Here is a 14739-nt window from a genome sequence, read left to right on the forward strand (position 1 = left end):
TTATTCTAGGTTAGACTTCATCAATTCCAATGCAAATCAAAGGAGAAGACAGGCTTCTAAGGTCCCCAAGACCCCACTGCCTCTCAGAGTTCATTTTGCCTCAACAAATTATTCTTTTTTCTTTCTTGTTTCTTCCCCATAATGATAAATAATATTCAAAAAGACTAATATAATAGTCTAGATCCTGCTTTTAGTTAATCTGCACAGCAAACATAGCTTTCATTTCTTATTTATGGTTTTTAAAAATGTCTATTTTTAAACCTCAGTTTTTACTCAAATTGAAATCTTTGTGTTAGTAGCTTTCGACATATCAGAGCTGAAAAAAATGGAGCCAGTAAGCTAGCAAGAGTGACCAACTGTCAATCACCTCATAGATTTTTTTTGTTTTGTTTTGTTTTAAATTTATTTATTTATTTTGCAGAGGGGAGAGGTAGGTAGGTTTTTATTTATTTACTTTATTTTTAGAGGAAGTACTGGGGACTGAACCCAGGACCTCATGCACGCTAAGCGTGCGCTCTGCCACTTGAGCTGTACCCTCCCCCCACCTCATAGATTCTTTGTTGCCTCCTTTTCTGATATTCCTTCCAAACAAAACTGACATTCTGATTTTAAGTTGTGAAATAAAACATGAGAATTAAAACTTAACAAGTAAACAGGAAAAAAAAAGAGCCAGTCACTGGAAATCCCATTGTCCAAAGATAACTACTCTAAATGTATGACAGTATCTCCTTCCAGGGAATTCTCATGCCCTTATATATATAGTAACAAATGCAGTAGTTTCTGAACATTGCCCTTCCTTATTTCGCACTCCACCTGCCATTTAAAATATTGAACCATGTTCCTGAAATTGAAAGAAACAGTCATTAGAATTTTCAAGAGGTACTTACATTGCCTATTTTGCTTCCTGAATGAATGAGACAAGCCATCACTATTTCTGAATTTTGCTTGAGCACTTGACCCTAGATTTCTTTGCTTTGTAGCATTTCAACCAAGCACTGCTGACTTTCGTCTCCTAAATGTGTCTACGTTCACCCACTCTTTCCCATTTCCGTGGCCCCAGGGCCTCCACCGGCACCTAGGGTGCCTTTGTGCGGTTTCCCCAGGAGCCCGCCCTCCACGCAGAGCTCCTGCGCTGTCTCGGGGCCTTGGTGCTGGTCACTCCATATCAGTGACCTGACGGCCACCACCAGAGCTGCACCCACAGCATCCGCTGCCTGGACCATGTGACCCTAATCAGTCTCCTTTCAGTGACCACTCTTGACCCCAGTTCACCTTCAGGCAAGTCCCCTCTTTCTCCCTCTTACAATTAATTCCATCAAAGGAGACGCTCCACGGGCACCTCAAACACAACATACACAAAACCAAACTCTTGAGCTTCCCCTCCAAAAAGTATTCCATCACCATCTTTCACGTTTCAGTTACCGGCCACTTTATCCTTCCAGTCACTCCTGCCAAAATCACAGATTCTCCTTCTCCAATAGTACACACACGATCTGTCAGCAAAGCTTCTTGGCTCTACCTTCAAAATACGCTCTAAACCTTACTGCTTTCATCACCTCCACTTCTACCCCTGGACCAAGCCATCATCGTCTTTTGCCTGGATTATCGTACTGACTTCCAAACTAACCACTGTCTCTCCCCTACATTCCCCCAGCCCAACCTGCCTCTGCCCCCAACATGCCCAGTCTCCCCTCGCCATGGCAATCCCTCCGGTGGCTTCCTATCTCACTCAGAGTAAAAAATCAACATCTCCATAATGGCTCACCAGGCCCAAATTATCTTCCCCATCATCTCCGAGATAACCTCTCAGTGTTCTCCTCCTTGCTCATGCCTCACCTGACCACACTGGCTGGCCTCCTTGCTGTTTCCCCAGATGCCAGCATGTTCCTGCCTCAGGGCCTTTGCACTTGCTGCTGCTTCTCTCTAGCATGCTCATTCCCCAGCTATCTGCATGGCTGACACCTCACTCCCTTAGGTCTTGTTCCAGTATTGTCTTCTTAGTAATTATCTTTGTAACTTCCTTATTAAAAGCAGAATTTACCCACTTCTTTCTCTTGGCCAGGCCCTCCCTTTTCTGTCTTATGTTTTCCCCATCATACTTCTTGCTACACAACATACCACATACTGTACTTAACTTGTTTATGGTCTTTTTTCTTTTGCTCAAATGTAAGCTTCACGGGAGTAAGAATTTTTGTTTATATTCTTTGTGACTTAATTCCCAATGTCTAGGGTAATACCTGATACCTAGTGGGTGCTGAATAAATACTTGTTGAATGAATGAATGATGGTCTCCCTGCTTCTGAGCTTTCTTCCTTCCCATGTTTTCCCTGCAGAGAAATCTTTTCAAAATACATAATTAACGAATCCACTGGTTTCACTTAAAACTCTCCAAACTTTCCAGCTGCTTACAGGATAGAGACATACATTCTTAAAATAGCTTATAATGCCCTGTCATAAATCCAATTTGCCTGTTACTTTATTTTTAAGCCGTTTACCCCCTCACTTTTTACATTCCAGCTACCCTGGACTTCTCTTATTCCCTGGAAAATTCTTCCTGCCTCAGGACCTTTGAATATGCTGTTCCCATTTCCTGAGCTGCTTCTCTCTTCACCCCTCAGTGTTTTATCCTATGTTTTTCCCTACCCTAATAGTATTAACAATAATCTACTGTTTGGGAGTGAAGGAGATGACTGGGCAGCTGTTTGGCTACAGGCAGAAAAAAACAAGTTGATTGTCTTGAGTTTTTATTCTCCACTTTGCTTCTGGAGCTCTGACCTTGTACTATCACAGCCAGTTTTCTTAAATATACAGCTGTAGTCACTCATTATTTTAAAATTCATTTCTTTAGAACATATTTATTTAGTGCTCATGCAAAGCAGTGTTGAAGCCATTTTTTCAAGTCCTAGAAGTGGACTGGCTGGCTGGCTCTAAGTGCAGAGCCCACTTTTAATACAGACATCCATCCCCAGACCCCTGGTACAAGCCAGGCTGTGTCTGGATCTGGGGATACAGAGAAGTTAGAGAGGGTTCTGCCTTTGAGGGCTAGAAGTCAGAGGAACTGGTAATTATGCAAAAACCCTGGACATTTCCCTCCCTCCTGTCTCTTTGTCATCGGTCCCTTTATATCTTCCAGCTCATTAAAATCAGTATTAAGTTGTCCTCATTACTTTCTCTCTTTTCTGGCTTCCTTGGACTTTGTAAATATGATTTAAAATTTCTGTAACTGCTGCACTTAATGGCAACAGAAATGATTTGCTTTGAGGAAAAAGATGAGTGGGAACTTAAAATTTATATATAGTGAACATCTATAAACAGTAATAGCAATATTCTTGAATAATAAAATTTAAATGATATATTTATGCCTTTCAAATAATAGCACAAGAGAGCCACTAAAGAATGGTAAGGAGAATATTAATATTTGTTCATTAACATAAAATATTATTGAGATGGAGAGATACTTCACTCCTTGCATCTCATGTTCATCTCCCGAGTGAATTAAAGCAGTTATAAGGGACTGCTTTTTTACTGGCTGCAGCAAATAATGTGCTTAACAGATTCATTCTCTCCTGGTCATCATCATTACCATCAGCAAACACTTGCAGAGCGCCTACTGGAGGCGGGAGATGGAGTGCGGCGGGGGGGGGCATTCATCTCGCTGGGAAGACAGGATGTATTTATAACAAAGACGGATAACAATACGGTGCATGGAGAGCCCAACAAATGACATTGAAAATAAGTGTAATAGGACTTTAAAGGAAAGAGAAGTCATTGAAAGGAGGCGAGACTTGATCTGGGTCTAGAATGAAAGGCAAGTATTAAGCTACAGAGGAAAACGGAGCTTTTCTGGATAAGGGGACAGAGTGGGCACAAGGGCAAATGTTCCTGGAGGGGCTGGGGGGTGATGAGTTCCCAGAAAAGGAAGAGTAGGGACATGTGGGCTTGATGTGCGGCAAAATGCAGACGGTATCAGCGGACTCTGGATACTGACTGCTAACACACACACATATTATCCTGTGTGTGTGTAGTGCCTCACACTGACTAAGTCACTTGATTTTCACAGCACTCCTATGAGAGAGACACCATGTCACAGATGAGGAAACTGAGGCACGGAATGGCTCGTGATGGCCCAAGATCACAGCATCCGCAAATGCAGAAGCTGAAACAAACCCAGACCTTCTGGTTCTACACTCTGAGCTCTTCTCCACGAGGCTGGTGGGTCTCCAGCAGAAGGTAGTGGGATTTGGGACCTCTTTCCCTGTCCCTGGGGGAGGAGGCACTGCTAAGAGTGTGATGAGAGAGACAGTGTATGAAGGAAGACCTCCTCTGGCCTGTGGGTAAGATTAGGGCCGGGCGACAGGGAGCAGAGACACAGGGCGGGACACAGCTTCCTCATGGACAAGCTGAGGTGCATGGTGACCCCAGGAAGGGGTCATTGGATGCTGGGAGCCCAGCTCCCCCCAGACCTCGGCAGACCTGCGGGAGGTGTACAGTAGTGAATGTATTTATTTGGAAGGAAAAAAATGTCCTCATTATACACATGAAGCCAGCTCATATTCACGTAATACGGTTCTTGTAAAGGGCTCGACGAGCGTTAGCAACGGAACTGCTCTAACACGATGCCAAAGCCCCTAGCAGGCAGGTCGTGTTAGATGACTTGCTCAGCATCCTGTCAGGAATAAAGGACAAGCCCAGACTGCCCAGACCCACTGGGATATCCCGTCCTCCCACACTAAACGGCAGCAGGACCCTCGCCCTTACCGGTGGGTTTGACGAGCACCGCCAGGAAGTCAGGGGTGAGGGAGCTGACGTAGAGGAGGATGCAGGGCGCCTTGGTGGTGCTGAAGCTGAGGTGGATCTCCTCGCGGGCCAGGTCCGGGGCCGCGGGGTCCGGTGAGCTCTCCGACCTGCCGCCCGATTCCCTGGCACCGAGCCCGGACGCCTGGAAGTTATACCGGAGCCACATCCCCTCTTCAAAAAATGCACCCACATCTGTTGAAAATGAAAGAGAAAATGGAGAGATGAGAAGACTGATGCTAATTCTGCCAACGACTGAAGCCTGGGGGGACGTGAGCTTTGCCGTAGCTGCTCAGCCAGCTGACGGAGGGCAGGCCGACCCAGGAAGGGGACCCGACTGGGTGCACTTCTCTACGCAGATGGATGTTACTCCATCAACACAAACACGCAAACAACCAACCAAAACCCCAAAACAGAGTACAGCGATCTGTAAACGTAAAATATAATAGTAAAATTAAGAAACGCATATCACGCCAGAAAAACATGTCATGTTTGGCACTTAGACCAAATAACCAATTTAGGCTGAAGAGAGATGCTGAGCACAGAGCAGTGGTATCCCAGAGCCACTAGCCCAAGAAGCCCACGGGCCCCTCTGCTTAGAGACTGGAGTCGCTCTGGCGGTTCACACAGGAGCGCCAAAATCCCGGGCAGCTCTGGGGAGAGCGTTCAAAACCACAGGACGTGAAGTCAGAGGGAACTGGGCTCAGATCTGGCACTGCGCTCAAGGGTTAGGAGAAGTCACTCAACCGCTTCTCCAGGCCTCAGTATTTAGCATGTGAAAGGGAAACAGTGATGCAATTACAAAAGATAATTTGAGTACTTAGCACATAATACATAGTACCTATTATTATCATTATTAAGAAATTAGAAGAAAGGTCACTCATTCTTCCTTAGTGTTTTCCCTGAGGCCTCATCAGCGCTAATGGGTCTTTAATCATTTCCCGGCAGGCAAGCTCCTGCTGTTGGTTTCCTTATTGTTTGCTCCCCAGTGTTCTAAAGTCACCTCCTGCCTCCCTGCGAAAGGCCGAGGCAGGCTCTCAGGATTTGCTCAGCCCTCGTAGTTTCATTGCCCTGTGCACGTGCCCTTCGGAAAGCACTTCTCAAACTTAACTTTGCTGGTGGAACCCATTATTCTCATAAGACTTGACGTCCCACTAAACTAACGCCACGCAGAATGTGTTCTGTGATGGAAACGTGAGCTGTCTTGATTGTGGTGCTGGTTTCATGGGTGTCTGCATCTATCAAAATTCATCAAATGGTACATCTGAAGTATGTGAAGTTCACTGTACAGGAGTCATACCACACTACAGGTGTTAAAAAAAAAGTGTGTTTTGTGAAACACTGCTTTACATGATAATTCATAGAGAGGAGCAAATTTAAAAGGCTTCTCTCTGGGAATTCTGAAGTTTGTTCTTGTGAAGGAGACTCAGCGCTAAGAGTGTCAGCCCAGCGTGGTGCTCGTGGGTCTGGAGTTGGAACCTGTGGGTGACTCTCAGCCTGGCCACTAACCAGCCCAGTTAAACTTGGTCAGTGGCTTGAAACTCTCAAGCCTCAGTTTCCTTCTCTGAAAAGTGGGGCCCCTGTTGGGAGAATTAATCCACGGATGACACTTAGCCTCGTGCCTGGAAGACAGGATAGGCATCCAGTAAAGGTTAAACACTTATGACAAAGACAGGCTGCCACTTTCCACTGAGGGCCACGGGTGCCACCCCGACCCCCTCACCACCGCACACGGGCAGAGCGCCGCCCGGCACTGCTGCCCCGGCGGCGTCCCACCGCGCTGTGGTGAAGAGCTCGGTTAAACACAAGCAGCTGCGGGCAGGACTGTCTTCCTCCTGGACCTGTCACTCGAGGGCTTTTGCACGCACGCGTGCGCGCGTGTGTGTGTACAGAGGGTACTATTGGCATTTGGTGGGCAGGGTGAAGCCTACTGAGAGTCTTGTGACATGAAGGACTGTCTTATTCAATTAAGAATCATCTCGCTCAAAATGCCAAGTGTCTTCATTGGGAAACGCAGGATTAAACACCTGCTCCACACCAGTCACCACATGACTCACTGGAATGTGAAGACGCATCAGGTGCATCAGGCCCCTGAAGAGCTTCCTGTCCAGCGGCGGGTGTGGGAGGAGACACCATGCTTTGAACAGAGCGTGGTGAGTGTTATGGTGGCTTATCTGGCAGACCATGTGAGAAGAACCCCGCTCGCTGCCTGGAGGACCCTGGCTTTCCCACAATTCCAGCAGACGCCTCTTGAGTCCCAGCCACACGCCAGGCACTACGCAGCGGGCTTGCAGTCCTCATTCTCACGGAGCTCTGCTCTCGGGGAGAACTGAGACTAGCAGACGTCGTCACAGGCAGTATGCCATGCACAGGGTCAGGTTTATACGGGGTCGGGGGGCACGTGGAACACCAGGGGTACAGCCCTGTCTCCCAGGCCCCAGGAGGACTTCCCGAGTGAGATGACATTGAAGTCGGGTTCCAAAGAGCCAGAGGCGGTCGCTGTGTAAAGCTGGACAGGAAGGAGGGCTGCTTTCCAGCTGAGGGCACAGCCTAGAAAGCCCCTGAGGCCAGAGAGTCTGCGACCTGGGCACCGTGCACCCAAGTGAAATTCACACGCTCTTTGTGACAATACCCATGTTCACACGAGACTCATTAGGCTCCCACTACCTTCCAGGCTGGGAGTTGGGGAAGCGGTGAAGGAGACAGAGATGAGCCCTACTCTCAGTAGTTCAGAGCCCAGTGGGGCAGATGGACATTTTCTGAACGGGCTGAGGGGACAGCGTCTAGCAGATGGTGGGGTGCAGAGTATCTGGGGAGAGCAGGCAGGCAGGCTGCCTGGAGCCAGCGCACCAAGGGGTTCACTTTGCCAGCACAGAGAATCCAGCAGGGGATACAGGGGTCAGCATCTGAGAACAGGTTTGGGCCATGCAGGAGGGAAGAGGCAGACCTGGGGCCTGGAGAGAGGGAGAGAGGGAGGCTAGAGTTCAAGGGCAGAGGGTTCCAACAAGCCAGAGGCAGGCAGACGGGGTTGATGAACAGGAAGAGATAAATGTATCAGGCACTTGAAACTCACGATTGAGGAGCAAAGCACCTGGGCCACGAGTAGAGGCTGAGAAAGCAGGTAAAGCCACTGAGACCTCAGGCGCTTGAGTCACAGACGCAGTGCATCGCCAGGGAGAACTCAGGCTCCCCGGCACCAGGCTTTCCCAGTTATTCTGCTCCCAGAGAGTGGGCAGAACTGAGTCTCTGACAGCATTTCTCAACAGGTCTGGGAGCCTGTTAAAACGCTGATGCTCAGGTCCAGCCCCAGAACTTAGCTCAGAGCATCCTGAGAACCAGCAGGTAGAAGAAGTGATGCTTAGGGACACAAGAGTCTGAGATCCTGGGGGCCGAAGCGGAGGCAGGCTCCTGTACCTGGTGGAGTCACGGGGCGGTCCTGTCCAGGTGAGACATTTTGCTTTTCTCAGCTAGACTGGTGACCATCATTCCAAAGTGGATCATGAAGGGAAATTTGGAAAACTAAGGATTTTAGATAAACAAGTCAAAAATACACCACAGACATGTATCAGGAGGGAACTCTAATTAGAAAAAAATACATGCACCCCAGTGTTCACAGCAGCACTATTTACAATAGCCAGACATGCAAACAACCAAAATGTCCATTGACAGATGACTGGATAGAAAGCTGTGGCATATTTATACAAAGGAATACTACTCAGCCATAAAAAAGAATAAAATAATGCCATTTGCAGCAACATGGATAGACCTGGAGAATGTCATTCTAAGTGAAGCCAGAAAGAGAAAGAAAAATGCCATATGATATCACTCATATGTAGAATCTAAAAAGAGAAAAAGACACTAATGAACTTATCTATGAAACAGAAACAGACTCTCAGACTTAGTAAACAATCTTACGGTTATGGGAGGAAAGGGGGTGGGAAGGGATAAATTTGGGAATTTGAGATTTGCATAGGTTAACTACTATATATAAAAACAGATAAAACCCAAATTTTTTCTGTATAGCACAGGAAACTATATTCATTATCTTATAATTACCTTTAATGAAAAAGAATATGAAAAAAATGTATATATGCATTGGCTGGAACATTATGCTGTACACCAGAAATTGGCACATTGTAACTGACTGTACTTCAATAAAAGAAAAATATTCCTCAGAGTATATACTTTTGGTGTATTTTAGAGTCATCGTTAAGAAGCTTTCTGGGTTTATGTCAGTTTTGGAGGAAGGGATGTACCATGCTTAAATGTTTGTTCTGAAACCACATCATAACCCAGCTGACAAAGCAGGGCCTGGGAGTGCTGTGACCCATCTAAGGTTCCAAGTGGCAGATTTACAGCTGTCATTTAATTGTTTCAAATCATTTTAAGGAAATGCCAAATCAGGGCACTGTGACTTCCTTTAAGAAAGTACTCCCATCATTTCTGAACAACTAAAATAATACTCACTTAACAAGCTCCAAATAACATCTTTTCCCTCATGAAATGATAAAAAATTATTGATTTAAAAATTTTTAATATATATTTTTATTGAAGTATAGTCAGTTTACAATATTGTATCAATTTATGGTGTACAGCATAATGCTTCAGTCATACATGAACATACATTTATTTGTTTTCATATTCTTTTTCACAAGTTACTATAAGATATTGAATATAGTTCCCTGTGCCATACAGTATGAACTTGTTGTTTATCTATTTTATATATACTTGTTAGTATCTGCAAATTTCAAACTCCCCGTTTATCCCATCCTAGTCCCTTCCCCTCTGGTAACCATAAGTTTGTTTTCTATGGCTGTGAGTCTGTGAGTCTGTTTCTGTTTTGTAAATGAGTTCACTTGTCTTTTTTTTTTTTTTTTTTTTTTTAGATTCCACATATAAGTGATATCATATGGTATTTTTCATTCTTTCTGGCTTACTTCACTTAGAATGACGATCTTCAGGTCCATCCATGTTGCTGCAGATGGCATTGTTTTATTCTTTTTTATGACTAAGTAGTATTCCATTGTATAAATATATCACAACTTCTTTATCCAGTCATCTGTTAATGGACATTTACATTGTTTCTATGTCTTGGCTATTGTAAATAGTGCTGCTATGAACACTGGGGTGCATGTATCTTTTTGAATTAAGGTTCCTTCTGAATATGCCCAGGAGTGGGATTGCTGAATCATATGGTACTAAAGCCAGACAAAGACACTACCAAAAAAGAAAACTACAGGCCAATATTGTTGATGAACACAGATGAAAAAATCCTCAACAAAATGTTAGCAAACAGAACCCAACAACACATAAAAAAGATTATACAACCTGATCCAGTTGGGCCATCAGGGACACAAGGATGGTTCAGAATACACAAATCAACAACGTGATACACCAACATCAACAAGAGAAAGGACGAAAATCACACGATCATCTCAACAGATGCAGAAATAGCATCTGATAAAATTCAACACCCATTTATGATAAAAACTCTCACCAAAGTGGGTATAGAGGGAATATATCTCAACATAACAAAAGCTATTTATGAAAAACCCACAGCCAGCATAATACTCAACGGTGAAAAGTTGAAAGCCTTCCCACTAAAACTTGGAACACAAAGTATTGATTGTGGATGCTTGATTTAAGGTTTTATACTGGATCATAAAGGTTAGAGGAACCTTGAAGTAGACAAATAATCTTGTCCTAACCATTTCTCGGTCCTCAAAACAGATTATATGTAAATTACCCCTAACTGTGGAAAGCAAGTTTGGAAACGTTTGAAATAAAATCCACAAACCACGCATCCCAGAAAAATACCATAAAGCTATTTTTCCCCCTGTCTAACCAAATCCCTGATGGTCACAGAGGAAAAATGAACAGCTGCCCCCTCCCCGCTGTTGAATTGCTCCTCGTCTGCTTCTCCTCCAAGTTCGGTTCTATTCAAATTCTATTCCTTTTGCCTTTTCACTTAAGATACATTTTGCAACTTCTATTTTGTTTTAAATAGACATGATTCTTTTTGTTCCCTAACTTCCCCATGAGGACCCAGAATTGAAAATCCCCAACTCACAGATGGGCTCTTTTCCAAAAGTTTATTTTAAAGTCAGTAACTTGCAACTTGGAAATACTTCCCCACAGAAACAATGCTTTAAATGATGGTTCGTTTGCCAGGAGAGTTGACAAATGTGAATCACTCTGGATGGGTAATAAATGATAATTGAAGAGTGCCACTCTGAATTAGTAATTAAAACAGAAAGCACAACAAACGTTAAGTTGTATTGTGAAGGTGAGAACTCCAGGAAACTGTGTTCCCACAAGGTGAAACCTAACTTATCCAGTGGTCCTGGCAAATGTGAAACAGCTGGCTCTCCTGGGGAGGGGAAGCCCTGAAGTGCAGTGTTGACTATTCCCATGGTGCAAACACTCCCACCCTGGCCAATTTCAAGCTGCCAATGTGACATCACCAATGATGGAGTTGAGAAGAGATGTTCACAGCCTGTGTGAACTGCCTCCAGAACGTGGTCTTTCTCCACCCCGACCTCCACTGTCACTGACCCAGTCATTCAGGCAAACCACATTTACTGGGCCCCCATCACGGCAGGCGTCTTAGTCAGCTCAGGCTGCTATAACAGATGACCGTAACCGTGTGGAAGACCGTGTTGTGTCTTCCACAACAGAAAGCTGTCCTCATGCAGCTGGAGGCTGTACACCCAGGGTCAAGGTGCTGGCTGATTTGCTTCCTGGTGAGAGCTCTCTTCCTGGCGTGCAGACACATGTCTGCTTGCTGTGTGTGTACATGGTGGAGAGAGGGAGCTAGTGTCTTGGGTCTCTTTTTATAAAGGCACTAATCCCATTATAAGGGCCCCACCCTCATAACCTAATCTCAGCCTAATTATAGTCATCCCTTGGTATCCATGGGGGATTGGTTCCAGGACCCCCTTCCCCCTCAGATACCAAAATCCTTGGATGTTCAAGTTCTCTATATAAAATGGCATTGTATTTGCATATAACCTACACGCATATTCCTGAATAGTTTAAATCATCTCTGGATTACCTATAATACCTAATACAATATAAATGCTATGTAAATAGTTGCTGGTGCGAGATAAATTCAAGTTTTGATTTTTGGAACTTTCTGGAGTTCTTTTTTCCCCTAATATTTTTGATCCACATTGGGTTGAATCCACTACTGTGGAAGCTGTGGATGTGGAGGGCTGACTGCACCCCCAAAGGCTCCACCTCCAAAACCACGGCCCCTGGGCTCAGGTCTTCAACATGTGAAGCTGGGCGGGGGACCAAACATTAAGGCCATAACAGCAGGCTTCCTTCTTTTACTGTAAACACGCACTTCAATATTTGCTTCCTCCTTCCTGCCTTCCAAAGCTCTCTTCTACCTTGTCCCAGCTACCCTGGATCCTGAAAGCTCTATATAGCTTCTGTAAAATTTAGGAGAAATTTAGTCTCAGCCTCAGGGTCATTAACCTTTTTCATGGCTGAATTCCACTGCTCAGAATGATCATTCTCATTAACTGCTTCTAATTAATCATCTAGTAAAAAAGTTAAGTGAACTTCATGGAGCTCAGCTCCTGGAGGCCTTGTACTTGACCCCTCTGCACATCTCTCGATTCTGCATTCGGTCTGGCTCCTTCCAGGGCAATCTACAAGGTTCAGCTCTGTTTAAACTTATTTCCCATTCTTCTCCCAAGGCCCTGCTATCCTGAAATACAACCAGTTTCTCTCCTGGCTTTGTAATGGCAAAATCTGCTTTTTCTCCCCAAGTGTACCTCTCTGAATTTCCCTCCTGAATTTTTTATTCTGTTTATTTGATGTTTTCTTCAATTTGCTATAATCATTTTGGACTAACGACATTGGACCCAGATGGGTTAATGTTCATTTCTACTTATTCTGTCTCCCAGGTGAATAAGGAGCTATTATAACCACTTTCCCAGCATTCTTGTTAGAGGTCAGGTCAGTTTCAGGTCAGTTTCCACATAATAAGGTTCAAGTGTCTGAATCTACACAAAAGAGAAAATCTCTTAAAGTTAGCCTGAATGGCATGTGCTACCCATGAGACACAGGTGTAGTTTATTGCTGTAAACACATCAATAAGCAATATGGTCTGTGAGTTGACCATGTAGGAGCCGGGGGCTTTCTCACTTGGAGTTTAAGAGCCAACAGCACTGAACAACTTCACTTAAGTCTTAAACAGGAAGATAGCCTGCATCCAGCATTTCCAGGGTCACGCTCCCGACACTGTGTTAATAAGCATTACTGGCAAATACAGCAGTTAACAGGTCAGAAGGCTTTAGGGAGAGAAACGGAGATGAGGAGGCCACGGCAGCAACCTTCAGTTGCGACATATAAGGGATTAACATGGTGCAAGCAGAAGGCAGGTATCAAAAGGTGTGGGTTTTAGTCCTGGTGTTGCCACGAAGTAGCTGTCTGACCCTGGTCAGGCAAGTCATTTAATTGCTGTGGACTTTAAATCATTCCCATCTTAAAAACTGAACTTATATCTTCCTCTGGCTAATACCCAGTCTTTTTCAAATCTTTCAAATATTTATTAAGTGTCTTCTTGAAGCCATGAAGCTATTAGAGATTTAACAAGGAGTAAATGATACTTAAGTTGATCACTGACAGAGAATGAGATTTAATTGGGATGGGGGGGGTAGGGTGAGCATTCTAGGAAGAAAAAAGAGCATGTGCAAAGGCCCTGAGGGAGGAGTGACTATTGAGAGCCAATGCAAACAAAGCCAAGATAGCAAAAATTCAGGGACGATTGGCAGGAAGAGGCTAGGGAGAAAGGGACTGGCATGTTGAGGATTTCTGCATAGAAAGTAATGGGCAGCCCTGAAGTGTTTTAAGAAGAGGCGAAATAATCTGATTTGCAGTTTTAAAAGATCATTCTGGCTGAGAAGTCTGGAGAGAGAGGAGACGGTGCCATTCTAAACTTAAATTTCATTCCTTTTCTTACAATTTGGGATATTATTTGGAGGGGGAGTTCACTAGATACATTTCAGAGAATCTGTGACTCTTCTGAAATTTCAGGCAAAAGTAAGTAAGTGTGTAGGCATTTTTCTGGGAAGAGGGTTAATGGTTTTAATCAAATTTCATGACTCCACCCCCCAAATTTAAGAAAAAATAATAAAAAATTAATTCACCTAATAATCACTAAAAAATGACACATTGAGATGCTCGGTGTTAGACTGACTCCCCAGAATGGTCCTTCTGACCCTCACCATGTGGACCTGCTCCTTCCTGCCAGGGTCTCCCTGCCAGGGTCTCCCTGCCAGGGCTCTGCTTGTGGTCTCACCTGACTGGGTTACTGGCTTGTGGCACCTGCACTTCCTTCTCGTCCCGTCCATTCTATTCCTTGGTCAGCGTTTCAGGCAGCATAAGCGCCAGCCCCGTCCCCACGAGCCACGTGCAGAGTAAAGCGCGCCTCGAAAAGCCCTCATGGCTTTGTTCTAACTTCAGTCCAACGAGTGTCACCTTCTTTGCCTTGAATTGGTCAACATTTCCTGGAATCATACTCCATTTTGGGCCCAGGCCAAGAGCAAACTTTTCCCCGAAGGACTCACAGTTGGTAGGGAGCCAGAGTAAACACATATACTGGGATAGAGTGTGCGATCTGGACCAACAGTGAGCGGGAAGAGAGCTCTCTGCGGCGGGGTGGGGGGAGGTCTGGATTATTCACCAGGAATGTGACTGAGGTGGGTACCGACAAACGAAGACGGATGTGAGATGCACAAGGCGGCAAGAGTGCCTCCGGCGCGGGGACAGCGTGAGCAGAGCCCGGGGGACAGAACAGCCTGGGGTTCAGGAACGCAGGGCAGAGCTTCTCAGCCTCACTGTGCTTTAGAAAAATATGTCTGAGGCAAACTCTCAGAAGGGGTGATTTAATTGGTCTGAGGAAAGGGCTGGCTATGGGCATACTGCAGCATC

At 45.0% G+C, this 14739-nt stretch overlaps 1 protein-coding gene across 3 annotated transcripts in view; it reads right to left on the reverse strand.

The window, feature by feature from the left end:
* The window catches only part of CNTNAP2 (contactin associated protein 2), a 1833097-nt gene that overhangs the window by 149417 nt on the left and 1668941 nt on the right, over nucleotides 1–14739 (reverse strand). For all 3 annotated transcript variants that reach the window (XM_064487267.1, XM_064487269.1, XM_064487268.1), the window contains one exon: nucleotides 4759–4989. In XM_064487267.1, the coding sequence (XP_064343337.1) occupies nucleotides 4759–4989 (231 nt within the window). The remainder of the gene's footprint in view (nucleotides 1–4758; nucleotides 4990–14739) is intronic.

Source organism: Camelus dromedarius, chromosome 7 (assembly GCF_036321535.1).
Source record: "Camelus dromedarius isolate mCamDro1 chromosome 7, mCamDro1.pat, whole genome shotgun sequence".
Taxonomy (NCBI): Eukaryota; Metazoa; Chordata; class Mammalia; order Artiodactyla; family Camelidae; genus Camelus; species Camelus dromedarius.